Source organism: Notolepis coatsorum (assembly GCF_963971535.1).
Source record: "Notolepis coatsorum genome assembly, chromosome: 15".
In the NCBI taxonomy this organism is placed as follows: Eukaryota; Metazoa; Chordata; class Actinopteri; order Aulopiformes; family Paralepididae; genus Notolepis; species Notolepis coatsorum.
This window is the reverse complement of record NC_140179.1, coordinates 19,557,622-19,577,742: the sequence shown is the minus strand read 5'-3', so window position 1 is coordinate 19,577,742 and position 20,121 is coordinate 19,557,622. Positions and strand designations below refer to the sequence as shown.

General features: G+C 43.3%; 1 protein-coding gene across 1 annotated transcript in view; it reads left to right on the top strand.

Annotated features, from left to right (window-relative positions):
* sbf1 (SET binding factor 1) overlaps positions 1-20,121 on the top strand; it is a gene marked incomplete at its 5' end in the record, with an annotated part of 194,434 nt that overhangs the window by 60,947 nt on the left and 113,366 nt on the right. Inside the window, 4 exons of the mRNA XM_084330919.1 lie at positions 1,919-1,948; positions 5,073-5,178; positions 5,841-5,973; positions 9,940-10,048. Coding sequence (XP_084187045.1) covers positions 1,919-1,948; positions 5,073-5,178; positions 5,841-5,973; positions 9,940-10,048 — 378 coding nt within the window. The remainder of the gene's footprint in view (positions 1-1,918; positions 1,949-5,072; positions 5,179-5,840; positions 5,974-9,939; positions 10,049-20,121) is intronic.

Here is a 20,121-nt window from a genome sequence, read left to right as displayed (position 1 = left end):
ATTTTTTTATTAGCGATCTGAATTCATATTTCATCAACCGAGTCTACCGTTGGGAAACCAGCCCCGCCAGGCGCTCAGATGTGAAAAAAGCGCCCCCTATCGTCTCTCAGATGGTAATGCACCCTTTTGGAATGGACTCAATGAAAATGGATGAGAAAAAAAAAACTCCGGAATCCACATTTACTTCTCACGCATGTAACCAGAGCCGATCGGATTCATTGTGGACCATCAGAACAGCGTGTAATATGTTTTTACAGTACGTAGCATTGGATCAATAAAAGGATTGATTTTTGGAACGGCGATCAGGAATTGGAATAATCTTTTTGGATACCATCTGATCTCAGGTAAGGAATCTATTTTACCAGTCTTAGGATAATCAGACCCGTTTTCACGGAGATAAGCTTTTCCCCTGTGCGAGCGATCAGGAAATAAGATAATCGATTTTCATATACTATCGATAATCTAGCGTTTATTTGAAAACTATTCATAAATAGGCAGAAAAATTACAACGTTCTAGAATATTCCAGTACAGGGCGTTTATCACGAAATATTTGTATTTTCCGTGAAAACGAGGGCTTTTCAAAATGCTATAAAACGGAAATGAACCGATAAAAAAACAATCCGCTTCGACAATGTTGGCTGGAAAATTAGTCATTGATAAGCGACGGGCAGATTAGACACATAATTTAAAACATAGATTAGGCGATATTAACGTTAACATTGAAGTGGTTGATGGGCATTCAAGGGGGTAAAAAGGAAAACACGGCCGGCTCTGAAAGTGTTAAGGTAGATTTAGAACAGATAAAAAAATATATGATTAATTTGCGATTAATCGCAAGTTAACTATGGACAATCATGCCATTAATCAGATAAAATATTTTTATCGATTGACGGCCTTAAAATAAATACATTCGGTCGGTACAAAAAAAGTGCACTTTCGTCAAGAAGGTTCAAATCAAGGGGTCAAAAGGTGCATATTAGTGAACTGACCATTCCTGAAATAACAAAGTTGCACAAGTTGAACACGGCCCCAGCTTTAGTTCATCACCGTTATGGAATGGATCGTGTGATGCCGAGTGTGCATGTTTCCTGTAGCTTCTAGTGAGCCTGCTTTTTCTATTATTATTATAAAGAATTTTGCTTGGCACATATCTTTATGTTTTAACACTGTTTACTGTATCTCATGTCTTCACGCAAACTGTCATCACGTCAATGATGCTGTTTCTTTTGTACCATTCCTGTGTAGTGGTCGACTGATTTGCTGTTTTTTTTATAAATATCTGTGTTGGCCGATATCGAATTTCAATATCATTACTTTTATCTTTTTGCGGGCTGTATGTTAATGCTAGAGCAGAAATGATGTTGCATGAAACGGAGACACTACAGTCCACAAGGAAAGCGTTGGTACCGTCGACTTCATGCTAGCACACCAGGAAAGGGGCTAAATATGGCTTCAAAGTTTATCGATATTTTGAAGATGTACTGCAATATTTTATATCCAAAGGTTAGCACTATTTTGTCAGGCTAAGTTCAAGCTAACTCCATGTTTATTTTACATGTATCTAATGTTATCAAGTGCAAACCTACAGTAGTTGTCATCAACCAGCTAAGCTAGCTAGCTAGCTAGCTAATATAGCTAACGTTAGTGAATGTAAGTTCAGCAATTTTGTGTCATTTGTTATGATTAAATTCTTGTATTTTATCAGATATTATTATCGGCGTCGGCCACTGAAAAACACATATCGGTCGACTACTATTTCTGTTTTTTTTTTGTCATGCCGATGTTTTACTACTGTCATATTGCTGTCATGTTTTGGGTATGCTGTGTCTCTGTGCTGTTGTGTCTAACCTGTGTTGTTGTTGTTCTGTGTGTGTGCGTGCGTGTGTGTTTCTCTCTCTCTGCGGGGTGGTTGTGTAGCCGGGCCAGGAGGAGAGAGAGGAGAGTTTGGTACGCCCAGCCTGACTTCATTCCCCCCCTCCCACCAATCAGCTCTTAGTTCTCCCACTTCCTTCCTGGTTCCTCTCTTGAGTCTTGACACCCTCCCTCCCCCTATTCTTCTCAGCCAATCCACGCAGACCTCTCCACAGGAGAGGAACTAAACAATGAAATCGCTTTGATAGGGGCTCAATAGTGGTCAAAACAGCTGATCGCTCACGACAGCTGTTTGGTTATCATCGCTGGAAGGTGTCGTGATGGACTGAATCGATCAGCTGTTGGATCATGTGATTGATATCCTGACCACTCACTCTGGCTGCCCCCCCCCCCCCCCCCCCCCCCCAGCTGTCACGTCGGTACATTTGAAGCACTTTCAGGCCGACGGCTTCCTCGTCAAACGTAGCGCAGATCATAATAATACATCTGCAGTGGGATAAGGGGACTGTGTATGCCCATAATATAGTAGTATCCAAGCCAAGAATACAGTAGCTCACGTTGACTCTCTTTATTGGTCGCTGTCTCAGCTGGTCCCAAGTGGTTTTGCTTTGATTGGGTTTTCATTTCCAGTCGTTATTGGTTGCGGTTAACCCTTTCACTACCACACTACAGAAGGTTAACCCTTTCACTGCAATAATACAGAAGGTTAACCTTTCACTACCACACTACAGAAGGTTAACCTTTCACTACCACACTACAGAAGGTTAACCTTTCACTACCACACTACAGAAGGTTAACCTTTCACTACCACACTACAGAAGGTTAACCTTTCACTACCACACTACAGACGGTTAACCTTTCACTACCACACTACTACCACACTACAGACGGTTAACCTTTCACTACCACACTACAGATGGTTAACCCTTTCACTACAACCACACTACAGACGGTTAACCTTTCACTACCACACTACAGAAGGTTAACCTTTCACTACCACACTACAGAAGCTTAACCCTTTCACTGCGACAATACAGAAGGTTAACCTTTCACTACCACACTACAGAAGGTTAACCCTTTCACTACCACACTACAGAAGGTTAACCCTTTCACTACCACACTACCAAAAGGTTAACCCTTTCACTACCAGTGGTAGTGAAAGGGTTAACCTTCTGTAGTGTAGTTGTGAAAGAGTTAATGATTCATAGGCGCTGACATGCGAGTCATGTCTTATGTATTTATAGATGTCTTCCTTAGATAATGATTGTCACGTTTAATGATGCAGCATCACTGCTGAGGTGTCACGTTTCTACTTTATTGGTTAGGTGTTCTTATATACATATAATATATGTTATACATTTATAATAAAAACTGTTTATTTATTATTGTATTTTAACTTTATTTCACCAGGCAAGTCAATGAACTATCACAAATTCATATATAATAATAAAATAATAATAATAAAATAAATTATAATAATTGGAATATCGTTTTTAATGGGCTTAAACTTTACATTTAGCCTACAGTTTGATGCTCAAAAATTATTTATTGCCGCACGACCTGAAACTGCTTGAATATGTTGAAGACCTGCTCTGGACCCTGTACCTACATCCTCCTGTAGTGGACCTCACCTCTCCTCTCCTGTGACATCGCTCTCCTTGTGTTCCTAAACTAATCGATATGTTCACCATCTGAACCTTCTCTGCTCCAAACCATTCCTCCAGTCCATTGCTTTCACATCACGGCTTAGAGGGGAATGAATTACCAGGACAGTTCGGTCGCTGTTGTGAACACGGACCACTCTCCTAAAGCTAGACATCGGAGAGAGAGAGAGAACAGCCAAATGAGGTTTTAATTAGTTCAGACCTGCTAGAAGGTAGAAACACAAACATTTTGGATGCATTGTCTCTGGAGCAGCCGCAGGTGTTACATCCCAGTGACATCACTGATCAGACTCTCTAGCTTTAGCATGTTCACAAATACTGACTGAACTGTCCTGAGACACACGACCTGAATTCTTCAAACGGGAGACATTGTCCTTTACATACTGAGGACAGGCTGAGCATCGCAGTCTGAAGCTTCACCGTTCAAAATTATTGCTCTTTTCCGGGCGCTCTAGTAGCACACCATGTAACGCGCTGCGTCGCGAAACGGCCGACCCGGGTTCGACTCCCAGACCCGGCGTCCTTTGCCGTATGTCTTCCCCTGCTCTGTGTCCCGTTCTTCCTCTCCCTCTCTCTCTACCGGACTGCCCGGTAGTACAAACCAATACGAAAAATCTACAAAAACATATTAAAAAAAATAAAATAAAAATGATTGCTCTTTGATGCGGCTTGAATCCTGAGACAAATCAACATTGATTTCCCCCATTTTCCATGTTCAGCACCTGAGATCAGAGATCAGAGATCCGAGATCCATCAGCTTTAGCCTCACCTGCTTTTTCAATTGGCACCCAGCTCCCATGTCATACAGACCCCGAAATCAATCGGCAAAGACTTAACAGATCGACTTAACCCATAAAGGCCCACTGATCTGGCCCAAGCTGATTGGCTCTCTGCGGCGCAGGCCGTTCGCATGGCAGTCCTTTCATCATCCTGAATGGCTTGTCTTGCTCTCGCTCTGCGGTCCTCGTCACCTACCTGCTAAGCCTCCGGACACCTCCACACCTGTTCACCTGCTGAACCCTGTTCTCCCAAGGAGGAGCATTCACTGTTTGTTCTCTCTCTTGGTCTCTCTCTCCCTCCCCCCTCCTCTCTTTCTCTCTCCCTCCCCCCTCCTCTCTTTCTCTCTCTCTCCCCCCTCCTCTCTTTCTCCTTTCTCTCTCTCTCCCCCCTCCTCTCTTTCTCTCTCTCCTTTCTCTCTCTCCCCCCTCTCTCTCTCCCCCCCCTCCTCTCCTCTCTCCCTCTCCCCCCCTCTCTCCCCCCTTCTCTCTCCCCCCTCCTCCCTCTCTCCCCCCTCTCTCTCCCCCCCTCTCTCTCCCCCCCCTCTCCTCTCCCCTCTCTCTCTCTCCCCCCCCTCCCTCTCTCCCCCCTCCTCCCTCTCTCTCCCCCCTCTCTCTCTCCCCCCCTCTCTCCCCCCCCTCTCCTCCCCCCTCTCTCTCTCCCCCCCCTCCCTCTCTCTCTCTCCCCTCTCTCTCCCCCCCCCTCTCTCTTCCCCCCTCTCTCCCCCCTCCTCCCCCCCCCCCTCTCACTCTCTGTAGAGGACGATAACACTAGGGGCAGGTGATCGGCAGGTGATCCAGACACCAATCAGCGACTCCCTCCCCGTCAGCGGCAGCAGCGTGGCTCAGCTCTTCAGACAGCTCGGTACGGCCAATCACAGCACGTCTTGCTCAGAACCCAGCCAATCACAGCATGTCTTCCTCAGGACGGGCCAATCACAGCACGTCTTCCTCAGAAACATAAACACATAAAAAAAAATCAAAGATAGAAAAATAAGACAATCATGTTCATTCTATTTAGACTAAAGAATGTAGGTAGATTCTGAGTTGTTTCTTAAAACATGCCTTTCCACTGATGGAACGAATGTTACTTGGAAGGTTATGACCATGACCCCACAGCCCTGTGATTGACAGTGTTTTTCAGGCTATTTGTTCTAGGTAGTGGTGGAGTCATCTGCCCCCTGCTGGCCGCTCTGGTACCATGCGTGTGTGTCTCTCTCTGCACTGTAGCTCATCGTCTTAAAGATAAATTCAGGTGTCAGAGTATGAATTACCTTGTGAAATAAATAGAATACAAGCAAACTTAGACAGTCTTTTCTCCACACTCAGCCATTTTAGTTTCTCATGCATTTCAGCAACATTAGCCCTTGATGAGCCACTTTAAATCAGACTCGTCCAAAATAGAACACGTGAATGTAAACTCCTTTCAGGCTTGTTTCCCTCCCTCTCCTGGGCTGACATGTGTGTGTTGTGTGTGTGTGTGTTGTCTGTGTGTGTGTGTTGTGTTGTGTTCTCTCCTCTCCCCAGGCATAGTGAATGTTCTGTACCTGTTCTGCGCTGCGTTGACGGAACACAAGATCCTGTTCCTGTCCAGCAGCTACCAGCGCCTCACCGACGCCTGCAGAGGCCTGCTGGCCATCATGTTCCCCCTCAAATACTGGTGTGTAGGTGTGTGTGTGTGTGTGTGTGTGTGTGCGCGTGTGCGTGTGTGTGTGCGTATTAGGGCTGTCAGAATGAGCTGTTGATTACATCCCAATGAAAGGATAAGGTAGTTCATAGACCAGGAGACCAGGAGAAGCCGCCGCGAAGACGTGGAAAGAGAGCTGGGGTCCGAAACAGACTGAGGTCCAAACGACACAGAACCACATTGCCCAGCATATTGTTGGCCAATGTGCAATCGATAGGAAATAAACTGGACGACATTAGAGCACGGATCCAATTCCAGAGGGACATTCGGGATTGTAACGTCCTCTGTTTTACAGAAACTTGGCTGAGTCCAGATGTCCCGAATCACGCAATAGAACCGGCAGACCACTTCTTCGTTCTCCGCAAGGACCGGACGGCAGAAGAGTCACTAAAGAAGAAAGGAGGCGGCATTGCCTTCATGATAAACAAGGAGTGGTGCGATTTAGGCAACACAAAGGAACTGTCTAACCACTGCTCCCCAGACCTGGAGTTTATCACGATAAAATGTCGACCCTTCTTCCTCCCAAGAGAGTTAACGTCCATCATCCTCATCGGAGTGTACATTCCACCACACGCGCACACTGGGGTCGCACTTTCAAAACTTCACGACGAGGTAAACAAACTCCAGACAGCTAATGTTGACGCTGCCATTTTGGTTCTGGGTGATTTCAACAGCGCGCGTCTTAAAAAGGTGTTGCCGAATTTCTATCAGCATGTGACCTGTCCCACCAGAGGCGAGAACATATTAGACCATGTATACTCGCAATTTAAGAATGGGTACAAGTCACAGGCTCTTAGTCCATTCGGTAAAAGCGATCACGCCGCCATCTTCCTTTTGCCAAAGTACAAACAAAGTCTCAAGCGAACGCCGGTGGTCTCGCGAGAGGTTAAGCGTTGGGCCGTGACGTCAGAGGAGTCACTCCAAGCTGTACTTGGATGCACAGACTGGAGTGTATTCCGTGATAACACAGCCAATATTAACGAATACACCGAAACGGTGATTGACTATGTCTGTACTCTGGTAGAAGAAACAATCCCCTCCACCAAAATTAAAATCTACCCAAATCAAAAGCCCTGGGTAGACAAATCCGTCCGTGAGGCTCTGAAAGTGCGCACATCAGCATACAACACCGGGCTGGTGACAGGCAACATGGAAGAACACAAGATGGCAAGATACAACGTCAGGAGAGCAGTAATAGAGGCAAAACGGCGTTACAGGGATAAAGTTGAACTTCAGTTTGAACAGGCTGACTCTAGAGGCATGTGGCAGGGCCTCAGAACAATGACAGACTACAAAGGCACCCCCCTCAAACTGAACAGTGACATCTCCTTAGCAAATGATCTCAATTCCTTCTATGCGAGGTTTGAGGCTGTGAATAACAACACCAGCCTACAAACCACGGCAATGGGGGGGGGGGGGGGTCTGCTGATGGAGACTCAGTGTTCAGGGTAACAGAGCATGAGGTGAGACGGATCTTTAAAAAAGTGAATATCAGGAAGGCAGCAGGACCGGACGGCATCCCCGGCCGCGTCCTAAAAGTCTGTGCCGACCAACTGGCCCCGGTATTCACTGACATCTTCAACCTGTCCTTGGAACAGGCTGTCATCCCCACCTGTCTGAAGAAGTCCACCATCATCCCTGTACCCAAAAAATCTACGCCCGCTTGCCTCAACGACTACCGCCCTGTAGCCCTCACCTCCATAGCCATGAAGTGCTTTGAGAAGCTAGTGAAGGGCTACATCTGTTCCTCCCTCCCCATCAACCTGGACCCTCTGCAATTTGCATATCGCCCCAACAGGTCCACGGAGGACGCCATAGCCCATGTGCTGCACACAGCAGCATCACACCTGGACAAGAGGCAGGGGAACTATGTGAGAATGCTGTTCATCGACTACAGCTCAGCATTCAATACCATAGTCCCCTCCAAACTCATAGCCAAGCTCAGGGACCTGGGCTTGAACTATGACCTCTGCCAGTGGGTCTTGGACTTCCTGACGGGCAGACCCCAGGTGGTAAGAGCCGGCAACTGCACCTCCTCATCCATCACGCTCAACATAGGGGCCCCCCAGGGCTGTGTTCTGAGCCCCCTCCTCTACTCCCTGTACACACATGACTGCGTAGCACAGCGGAACAACAACACCATCATCAAATTTGCTGATGACACAGTAGTGGTGGGCCTGATCTCTGCCAACGACGAAAGGGCCTACCTGGAAGAGGTAGAGAATCTGTCACAGTGGTGTCAGGAGAACTGCCTCTCTCTGAACGTCAGCAAAACAAAAGAGATGATTGTGGACTTCAGGAGGTCGGGGGTCAAGGACTACAGCCCCCTCAGCATCGACGGGGCACCGGTTGAGAGAGTGAACAGTTTCAAGTACCTCGGAGCCCACATATCCGAGGACTTGACATGGACCACACACATTGACAGTGTTGTGAAGAAGGCACGACAACGCCTCTACTTCCTCAGGCGCCTAAGGAAGTTCCAAGTCAGTCAGAAGATCCTTAGGAACTTCTACTCATGTACAATAGAGAGCATCCTGACCGGCAACATCACCTCCTGGTTTGGGAATAGCACTGCACAAGACCGTAGCAGACTACAAAGAGTGACACGTTCAGCCGAACGCACAATTGGAGGGGGGCTTCCCACCCTCCAGAACATTTACAACAAGCGGTGCAAGGGGAAGGCTAAGAGAATTATTAAGGACTCGAGCCACCCAAACAACTGCCTCTTTGAACTGCTGCGGTCAGGCAAGCGATACCGGAGTCTTAAGGCGAGCACAGAAAGACTCAGAAGAAGCTTCTATCCCCAGGCCATCAGGCTGCTAAACGAACAATAATCACTATGCAACAACCATCAAATGCACACAGCACACACACCCACACGCACACACTCACTCAAACAAACAACACACTGCAGCACCCACTCTCCACACTTTAGATCACACAAACACACTTACACTTTATATTTATTGATAAAGGATTTGCACTACAACTCGTACACCTACTGTGAATTGTACCTAAATTGCACCTCGTCCCATTTCTCCATTTCTGCCTTGCACTATATAGTATTGTATATTAGTACACTGCACAGTATTGTATATTGTATGGTAACTACGTCTATTCTGCATCGAACATTGTACATATGTCTAAACTGAACACTGTGACCTCATTTCTTTTTACTTCTAATTTTACTATGTTATTTTATTTCATACTTATCTTGTCTTGCACAGTCTCTGGAGCGCAACAGTAAGAAGCATTTTGTATAAAAGTATTCTGTACTTCTGTATGACAACTATTAAAGAAACTTGAAACTTGAACTTGAAATATACGACAAGGTGTTACTATTCTCTCACCTACATCATCATTTCATGAAGATAAGAGACCGGACTTCCTCCTCAGAGCGTTTGGTTTATTGGAAGCTTCCCAGGATGTAAAGAGAAGGGAGTAGATCCTCTCATTGAGATAAGATCATTTAAGATATTCCTTTATTGATCCCCTTCGGGAGATTTTGGGCATCATGGCAGCATGGGGGAGGGGGAGGGGCGGTACACAGGTATGGGCAGGGTAATAGTAGAAAGATATAAATGTAGGCAATGAAATTAGATCTGAATATAAAAACATGAGAAAAATAAACAGTGTAAACAAAGGTGCAGGTGAGGGTCTGTGTGCCCTATCGGTTTTATTATGTTAAAATAAATATAGGCAATAAAGAATTTGAATCTGAATATATACTATGAGTAAGTGTAAAAGTAAACAGTATACACAAATGGTGTCCTTCGGTCTCAGCAGCACATAGTATTTACATAAATATGATTATCATCCGCCTAAAGTATATTGCTAAAATTTAATAAATTATTTAATAAAATATGTACAAAATGTCCAGATCTCATGCACTAAAGCAGGACGTGGACGTGGTGTGACACCTGACCTCTGTCCCTCCAGCTTCACGTACGTCCCCATCCTGCCAGGGAAGCTCCTGGAGGTCCTCAGCACCCCCACCCCCTTCATCATCGGAGTCAACTCCTTCTTCCGCTCCGAGACGCAAGAACTGGTGAGTTTAACTTGAACTAAAGCAACAATCAAACTAGACGCCACCTTCTGACCATGTCTTTTCATTTCAAACCTTTTTTTCAACTCCTAAGACACTTTCACTTATTACACGCACACACTGCTGCTAACATATACCTTGTATTGTATAGATAGAACATTCATTCATAGTTTAGTTTATAGTCTATAGTTTATAGCTTATTTATACAGTTAGCATAGCATAGTTTGTATAGATAGAATATATGTTGTGTATTATGTTTAGTTTTATAGTTTAGTTTATAGTTTGTTTATAGTTTATTTATAGCTGATCTAGTTTATATTTATAGTTTATATTTATAGTTATAGCTTATAGTTATAGTTTGTATAGATAGAATATACATTGTGTATTGTGTTTAGTTTATAGTTATAGTCTATAGCTAGTTATAGTTTGTATAGATAGAATATACATTGTGTATTGTGTTTACAAATCTACTACGGTTGAGGAGCCGGGAAAAACAAGCATCTCACGTTTTTTTTTCTGAATACATGTACATTTAAAAAAGCTGTGACAGTAAAAGAGTCTGAATCTGAACTGAGGTTACCCTCATTTACATAGCAATCTCATACATATAGGCACGATGAATAAGAACCAATAAAGAATCAGCTAAGACGGTTACAATTCGACACACGTGGTCGGAGATCATTCTTTTAAACGCAGCAAGAGAAGGAAGAACCTTCAGAGTCAGCTGGAGGACATTCCAGGTGTTGGGAGCATCAAAGGAAAAAGCAGTGTTTCCCAGTTCAGAGTAAACTGGAGGAACCCTAAGCACCAACCAGTCATCTGAACATGTAGAATAGGTTCCACGATTCCATTCCAACAGTGTTGTGATGTAGGGGCTTCGAGGGGTTAATGTGTTTAGTGTTGTGATGTAGGGGCTTTGATCCGAGCCATCGAGGGGTTAATGTGTTTAGTGTTGTGATGTACGGGCTTTGAGGAGTAGAGCAGCGCCACCGTGAGGCCTGACTCAGAACTGCACAGGCCTCCTTGCTGTTGTAAGGCAAACATATTTGTCAAGTTTGGTAGAACTGGGAACTGAGTAGTTGCTATGGTAACTAAGGATTCTTCAGTGGAAACCACTGGGGGGAAAAATCACTAATTTGTACTTTTTGACCAAATCAACCATTCTGTGTTGTCAGTAATTTACCAGTGATTTCAAATAGGAAAGAAAGAGAGATGGCGGTCAGGTCTTTATTATTTAATGTAAAGTGTAATTTACTCCCTATAACACCAGAGCTGCTCACTATATCTCACTAGATGTTCCTGTGTTAACACTTCCTTTGGTCAATCCTCCTTCCAATCTCAATTGGAATGAGATGCAAAAGGAAATGGAAATGGAAAAATCAGGAGGGAGAGTGGTCGTCTGGTAGTCGGAAGGTTCCCGGTTAGATTCCCACTCCTCCCGGGCAGCGTGTTGAAGTGTCCTTGAGCAAGACACTTAACCCCTAACTGCTCCCGATGAGCAGGTTGGCACATTGCATGGTCGCCTCCGCCGTCGGTGTGTGAATGTGTGAGTGAACGGGTGAAATGTGAGGAACAAAATAGGAAAGTGCTTTGGATAAAAGCTGCTATATAAATGCACCATTTACTATTGTATGTATGTATCATCTGTCTCTTTCCCCTTTCCCTGTTACCTATCGTCCGGGCCGACATCGTAAATAATAATTAGCTCTTAACCCTTTCACTACCAAATGGTTAACCCTTTCACTGCGACAACACAGAAGGTTAACCATTTCACTGCCACACTACAGAAGGTTGTGAAAGGCTTAACCTTCTTTAGTGTGGTAGTGAGGGTTAATTGACCTGCCTGGTTAAATAATAATAATAATAATAATAATAATAATAATAATAATAATAATAATAATAATAATAATAATAATAATAATAATAATAATAATAATAAATGAAGATGATAATAGAAATAAGTAAATAAATAAAGGTCTCGTTGGGCAGCGTTATCAAGATGTCCGGCGGATAAACCCACCTATCTCCAGATGGCCTCTTTGTTCCCCCCCCCCCCCCCCCCCCCCCCCCCCCGGCTCCTGATATGGACTTGACCTCCGAGACGCAGCCGGAGAGAACGGGTTTCATGCGGCGCGGCGTGGCGTGACGCAGCACTCTGCCGCGACCCGGCGAGCTTCTGGTTCATCCGTTTTAATGAAGCGCTGGTCGTCCGCCGGCAGGTGTGGCTCTAAATGCTTCGGTGGGTTCGTTGCGACATAATATGCTCTTTGTGAAAATCCTCGCCGAGGTAAAATGACACCGATCCACCCGGTCTCGATCCTCTGCACGGAGGAATGTTGAAACAGGGGAAAAGGTATTTCCCATTAACTTATTAAAGCCTGATAAGAGTGTAATGAATGCTGCTGTTGCCGATGCATTCATTTATATTGGGGTCTTTAAAGGCCCAATCAGTGATCCTAATGTAAACAAATGCATCACCCCACCACCAAAACTTGGGAATGGAGACATGCTGTCATTCTCTAGTTGACTGACTGAGCTCTTGATACAAGGACTAACACTAGACAACATTCTGTCATTCTCTAGTTGACTGACTGAGCTCTAGATACAAGGACTAACACTAGACAACATGCTGTCATTCTCTAGTTGTCTGAGCTCTTGATAACAAGGACTAACACTAGACAACATGCTGTCATTCTCTAGTTGACTGACTGAGCTCTGGATACAAGGACTAACACTAGACAACATGCTGTCATTCTCTAGTTGACTGACTGAGCTCTGGATACAAGGACTAACACTAGACATCATGCTGTCATTCTCTAGTTAACTGAGCTCTGGATACAAGGACTAACACTAGACAACATGCTGTCATTCTCTAGTTAACTGAGCTTTGGATACAAGGACTAACACTAGACAACATGCTGTCATTTTCTAGTTGACTGACTGAGCTCTGGATACAAGGACTAACACTAGACAACATGCTGTCATTCTCTAGTTAACTGAGCTCTGGATACAAGGACTAACACTAGACAACATGCTGTCATTCTCTAGTTGACTGACTGAGCTCTGGATACAAGGACTAACACTAGACAACATGCTGTCATCCTCTAGTTAACTGAGCTCTGGATACAAGGACTAACACTAGACAACATGCTGTCATTCTCTAGTTAACTGAGCTCTGGATACAAGGACTAACACTAGACAACATGCTGTCATTCTCTAGTTGACTGACTGAGCTCTGGATACAAGGACTAACACTAGACAACATGCTGTCATTCTCTAGTTAACTGAGCTCTGGATACAAGGACTAACACTAGACAACATGCTGTCATTCTCTAGTTAACTGAGCTCTTGATACAAGGACTAACACTAGTAGACAACATGCTGTCATTCTCTAGTTAACTGAGCTCTGGATACAAGGACTAACACTAGACAACATGCTGTCATTCTCTAGTTGACTGACGGAGCTCTAGATACAAGGACTAACACTAGACAACATGCTGTCATTCTCTAGTTGACTGACTGAGCTCTAGATACAAGGACTAACACTAGACAACATGCTGTCATTCTCTAGTTGTCTGAGCTCTTGATAACGAAGACTAACACTAGACAACATGCTGTCATTCTCTAGTTGACTGACAGAGCTCTAGATACAAGGACTAACAATAGACAACATGCTGTCATTCTCTAGTTGACTGACTGAGCTCTGGATACAAGGACTAACACTAGACAACATGCTGTCATTCTCTAGTTGACTGACAGAGCTCTAGATACAAGGACTAACAATAGACAACATGCTGTCATTCTCTAGTTGACTGACTGAGCTCTAGATACAAGGACTAACACTAGACAACATGCTGTCATTCTCTAGTTGACTGACTGAGCTCTAGATACAAGGACTAATGAATGAATGAAAACTTTATTTAACAGATTGCAGAATGGGTACAATACAGTACGGCTCAATACACACAATTGTTAAGGGGATGCAGACCTGAGAAAGACGTTTGTCTTGTTTCCATCAGGGTCCCCCATTTTCAATTCATATAGACATTTATGACATACACAACATACATGACATTTATGGCATAGGGACATATAGGTATTTAGTACTGATACATTTGTGACATAAACGGTATTCAAATATACAGTACTGTTACCCCTAGATCCTGACAGAGTATATACATATGATGGGGAGGGTACTGTACATTAGGAGGGGGTGGGTGGGTGGGAGAGAAATATACATACGGCGGGGAGGGAATATATACATGCGGTGGGGAGGAGACTGTCTATTAGGAGGTGGTGGGGGTTTTGGGCATTTACGGTGGCCAGTTTCGAATTGCAGCCTCCCGTAGGTGCTCTTTAAGAGCGGTTTTGAATGTGGGTAGGGATTCACATTCCTTTACAGCTTTGTCTAACACTAGACAACATGCTGTCATTCTCTAGTTGACTGACTGAGCTCTTGATACAAGGACTAACACTAAACTGTGAAGGTCCTTTTGGGGACTGACTGAGTACCGATCCTTGTAACCTTGTCCTGTCTTTTACTACAGTAGTATAGACTCTGATACTGAGGAATCTACCTTGCCTATATTATTACTATGCTGATATGCACTCAAGTCTGTAGCACTCAAGTTCAACACTGTTTGATGAACAATGTTACTGACCTTTAGCTGCCAGAGTTGTACCCTTCCTGCTGACTTGCTTTACAGAACTTGTTTCTTTGGATAAAAGCGTTCCGCTAAATTACTAAATCTCCATGTTTGGGGACATTGGCCCAAAATGCGTCAATAAAATATAGTGGCTTTGATTTAAAGAGATTGTTCAGATTTGTGGAACTTTAGCCCTATTTCTTACTTGCTCTTACCGTTGGTAATCGGTCCGTACCACATACTATTAACCTGTATAGTACAGCACACAGTGCCTCGCTGTTACATAAAGACTACAGAATATAAGCCCACTCCTGTTAAAGCCACAATCCATGATTCTTTATTTTTTTAACCTGCATTTTTGGGGTATATTCACATACATTCACATTGGGGGTGACAGTGGCTCAGAAGGTAGAGCGGTCGTCTGGTAATCTGAAGGTTCCTCCCGGGAATCAGGCAATATACTACTGCTCCAGGTGAGCAGGCTGGCACCGTTTATGGTCTGGTCCGTCGGTGTGTGAAGTTAATGTGTGAATGTGAGTCAGACGTTGTAAAGCACTTTAGATAAAAGCACTATATAAACACAGTCCAGTCACCCTCTACTCTACTAACCCTCTACTAACCCTAACCCTAACCCTCTACCGATAATAATAATAATAATAATAATAATAAACTTTATTTGTATACAAGACAAGATACTGTAATGCCACACAACAATGGTTGGTGGTAATTGTTTTCGGTACAGATTGTTAAACACTGGTTACATCAACATGAAACGGACATCAAACATAAAAAACGCCCCCCTCCCACCTCCCAATCCCACAATAAATACATATATACATAAATACATATAGGACGGTAACAGTGTCAGTCAGTGACAGATGCTTGCCCGTCTGTGCAAAGGGGGGCGGGTCAGGGTGTTCAGTGTTCGGACTGCTGTGGGGAAAAAACTGTTTGTGAAGCGTGTGTGTCTGGTTAGAATGGATCTGTAGCGACCTGAGGGCATGTGCTGGAATAAGTGGTGTGCTGGGTGAGAGGGGTCGTTGACTATTTTACCAGAGCGGGTGACTGTGCGTGAGGTGTAGATGGAGTCCAGAGAGGGGAGGGGGCAGCCAATTCTTTTTATAGCACCTTTCATACAGAAACTGCAGCTCAAAGTGCTTCACAACAGAAAAAAGACAGGCATAAAATGAGCACATAAAGTGTAGACATATAAAATTACAGTTATATTATTGTATAGCTTACACTCTGCTCTCTTGGAACTATCCCTTTATCCAATCTAATAATGAATAATTTTCTCCACATGCACACACCCATCCGCATGGCCACACCCACATCCGCTCCTCTACATAAGCGGGGTCGTTGCCACACCATCAGCTCCTTCCCTATTTTCACCACCGTAAAGTGCCTGTATACACCACTTTAAGTTTAGTGCCAAAATAGTTGTTGGAAAGGAGCTACGTTGACATTGTATCTTTGTTTTTTCTCTCTCGCAATTTTACAAAAAAACTAAGAGATAATGTCTTCACCGTCGGAGGGTCTAGACCAGGGGTGGCCAACCAGTCAGAGACTAAGAGCCACAAAAAAATGACTGTGGTACCACAAAGAGCCACACCATATACCAGCGTTTCTCAACTTTTTTTTCAGTCACGGCACCCTTCATGTGTTTATAGGTCTCACCCTCTGGCCTCTGAAGTTGCTAATGTCTTTTTTATTTGGGCCTCACAGGGTTAAAAGTACCCTGTGAGACCCACGGTTGCAAAATTACAAAATCACTTTTAGCCATTTAAAAAAATAATGTTTATTTAAAAAATGTTAAAGGGGAACTATTTTACTATTTCTTTCACTATTTGGGCACTTTTACACAATTCCTGTGAGTCTATGGAACACCTAGGTTTTTTTTCAAAAAAAATTCATTGTTTTGTATGTCTAATCAAGTACTAAAAACCGCATTTTTCTACCTCAAGATCTTAAGCCGTTTTGAGGCTGGGCTCCAACCACTGTGTGGCCTGGTGCCAACTGCCACATCAACTGCCACATTATTATGCAGCTGAGAAATCTCTGACATCACAGATATGCACATTTTCAGATGACTCAGTTCAGTGAGGGTGAATATTGTGAGAGGAGAATTGGAAGAATTCGCCAATATGAGAATTAGAGACATATATCCTATTAATATAAGTCCACATAGCTAAGAAACAATGGTAAACACTGAAAAAAGCCATTTATAAGATAGTTCCCCTTTAAGCACATGTATAGTCAATTGGTCCTGTTGTTCAGCCTCACAATGCTATTTGATAGTAAATGTGTTTATATGTCCCACCCTCTGGCCTCTGAAGTTGCTAATTTCTTTTTAATTTGGGCCTCACAGGGTTAACCTCTTAAGCCCGAGATATACAGTAAAAGTGTATATTTTCAGCATTATGTTTGTTTACCAATTATTTTAACTGTTATTAGTGAAATATAAGATTATAGAAATCTCAGGGCATTGAGTCGGAAACCGGCGCATATTGACAGGAGGAAGTGGCACAGCCAAAAGTGAGTGTAGTCTTTTGAAGGAAGAGACTCAGGGCTTTCAAATTTCGAAAAACTACCCTACCCAGCTCACACCAGCCCGTCAATCATCTGACTTCTGGATTTACTTTTTAATTTCTCTTATTTTTTGGGATTATCTCCCACAAACCTGAACGTTATTGCCATAAAACAGAACGCAGTTAGTTTCTCTACCTTTCTGTGAACGTCTTGCAAAAAACGGTGTTGCAATATGATGAAAAATGGTGGAGAAATTTACATTATAAAAAAGATGGCAGAATTCAGTACTGTATCTACAAAACCTTCTGTTTAATCATCTTCCCTTTATTCATTTGCTTAGATTTTTCAGGTCTGGTCAATTTTAGCATGGTGTTATTTACAGTCAAAGATCATTTTTTTTTAAATAGAATTGATATTCTCCTTTGGTTCATTACAATTTACTCAAGCCTAGTAACAGACACACTATTTCTGACACTGATCCATATATGTCCCTAGATTCAGATACCAAGAACATGCAAATGGACCATTTAAAAAAAATTGTAAATGTTTATTCTACGTCCTTATGGAATGAGTGACATAAAAAAAATAAAAAATAAAAAATAAAAAGTTAAAAAAAAATAAAAAAAAATGTTTTTTTTTTAATTTTTTTTTGTTTTTTTTTATGGATGGAAGAGCCGCACATTGACGGGCAAAGAGCCGCATGCGGCTCGCGAGCCGCGGGTTGGCCACCCCTGGTCTAGACGCTCACAACGTTACCCTCCACCAGCGCTTCACTATCGCAGCGTCCTCCGTGGGGCGTCTCTGGCTCCGCGGTCATGGCAGCCAGGTGCGCCTGGGCGTCACCCGGTGGTGAGTTTTCCTCGCCGAGGGGCCGTTGAGCCTCCATCTCCTGTGAGATGGCCGGGTTCCGGCCCTGGTTCCCCCGCCAGTGGACAGTCTGCCGATAGGCCGACAGCTCCTCTGGTGGCCGAGGATTTGCGTCGCAGACTCTTCGCCTCGGCTCGCTCTCGTCGTAAGGCGGCGAGCAGCAGGGGGGAACGGCCTGGTTTTAGTGTTGTGCTGGAGCCGGACGAGAGTTCTCTTGCCTCTTCTCCATTTCCGATGGAAACTGAGGATTACATGGAGGGGGCGGCTCACTGACTTTTGACATAAATGAACATTGTATCAACAAATGTGCTTTGTTTTGTATTAATTTAGGGTTGTGCCATTATTATTATGCAAAGATAATAATTGTGATTAATTCTGTAATGAGTTGTGTGTTTCTAGCATCCTTGACACCCAAGGACAACGATGGAAATAAGTCAAGAGGCTTTTACGTTACTATCCTTGACAGCAATGTAAGCTGGATTAATGATCTGTTTATGTTGTGGAGTCTAAATAAAAACCTGAAACCTGAAACCTCTTGTTCGAAGAGACGTATCACCTTACGACGTGTTTGCTGGCCATGATAATTCATCATAACATATACGATCATGTACAGTTGAAATTTTTAATATAGCGTGTATCGGCAATAAACGGCAGTTGATAAACTATATGCGTTTATGCCTATAACTCACGTTCTATGAATTACTGCAGAAAACGATAAAAACATATTTATATTCTAGAAGCTATTTTTGGAAGAATCTATGAATGAAAAAGTATAACGTTCCTACATCCTGAACGATAGATAATCGATGTTGAATGGGCCATAGTAATGTCAATTTAGCAATACAATTTAAAAAGTTATAGCCCTGCAAAGAAGGTGAACATCTCCATAGGCTTAGACTGGTGGCAGTGATCATACATTGATGGATAGAAGCATGGCAGTCAATGTGTTAAGGGGTTGCAGACCACAGAAAGACTTATCTTGTTTACATCAGGGTCCCCCATTTTCAATGCATCATAACATATGACATACAGATAGACAGTGTTTCAGTAACTGGAGGAGACGTTGGTCGGGTGTAATTGACTATTCATGTTGACAGCCAGCAGCGCAACAGTACAGTGGTTAACATCCATGTAACATCCACGTAGTACATACATTAACATAGGCTACCACTAAGTGGCAGTGAGATCCTGTAACATCTCCCTTTCTTTAATAACAGTTAGGCTACTTTTGTATAGAAACTGAGACCTACTGACTAGGCTCCACTACAAGAAACAACATAACATGTTCCATCTTAATTAATAACAAACAATAAACATACTGCAACTAGGCCTGTCACGATAACACATTTTGCTGGGCGATTAATTGTCCCAGAAATTATTGCGATAAGTGATATTATTGCGGTTTTGAGAGCATTTTTTTTTTTGAGAAATGTATTTCCCAAATGTTTTCAATTAACCTTTTTATTTATTTTTTACTAATATAATGATAATGGCATAATAATGTGCAATAAACCTTTATTTAACATGGGAAGACATTTTAAATATCCTAAAAAAAAACTACCTAACCAATCAGATCTGCGATATGAGGTAGCGTCACAAGCAGAGTAACCTTGTTCCCAGTTTTATCTCCGTGAGAGCATTGATAAAACGAGCAGAGCAATGTGTGTGGACAAGAGCGGGTTGCTAGGTTTACTGTAGGAAGGGGCTTTTAGACCCATGTTTTTTTTGCTTCGAAAAAAGGGACATCCTCTCAATATGCAGGACGCGGGACATTATGTCAAATGGCTGTGCAGTACAACCAAAAGCGGGACACCTGGTCACCCTAACTGTGGCTCGCGTTTGTTTACTGTGGCTGGCTTGCGGATTATGTGATGGGCAAGCTACTTGGAAAATGTAGTAAGCTACACTACCAGTTACTCTCGATTTAAATATAGCTCAACTACAACAATAGCTATCCCCAGAGAAATGTAGCAAGCTACACTACAAGCAACATGGCAAAAATAGCTAGCTACATCGGCACAATTTATTATAAAA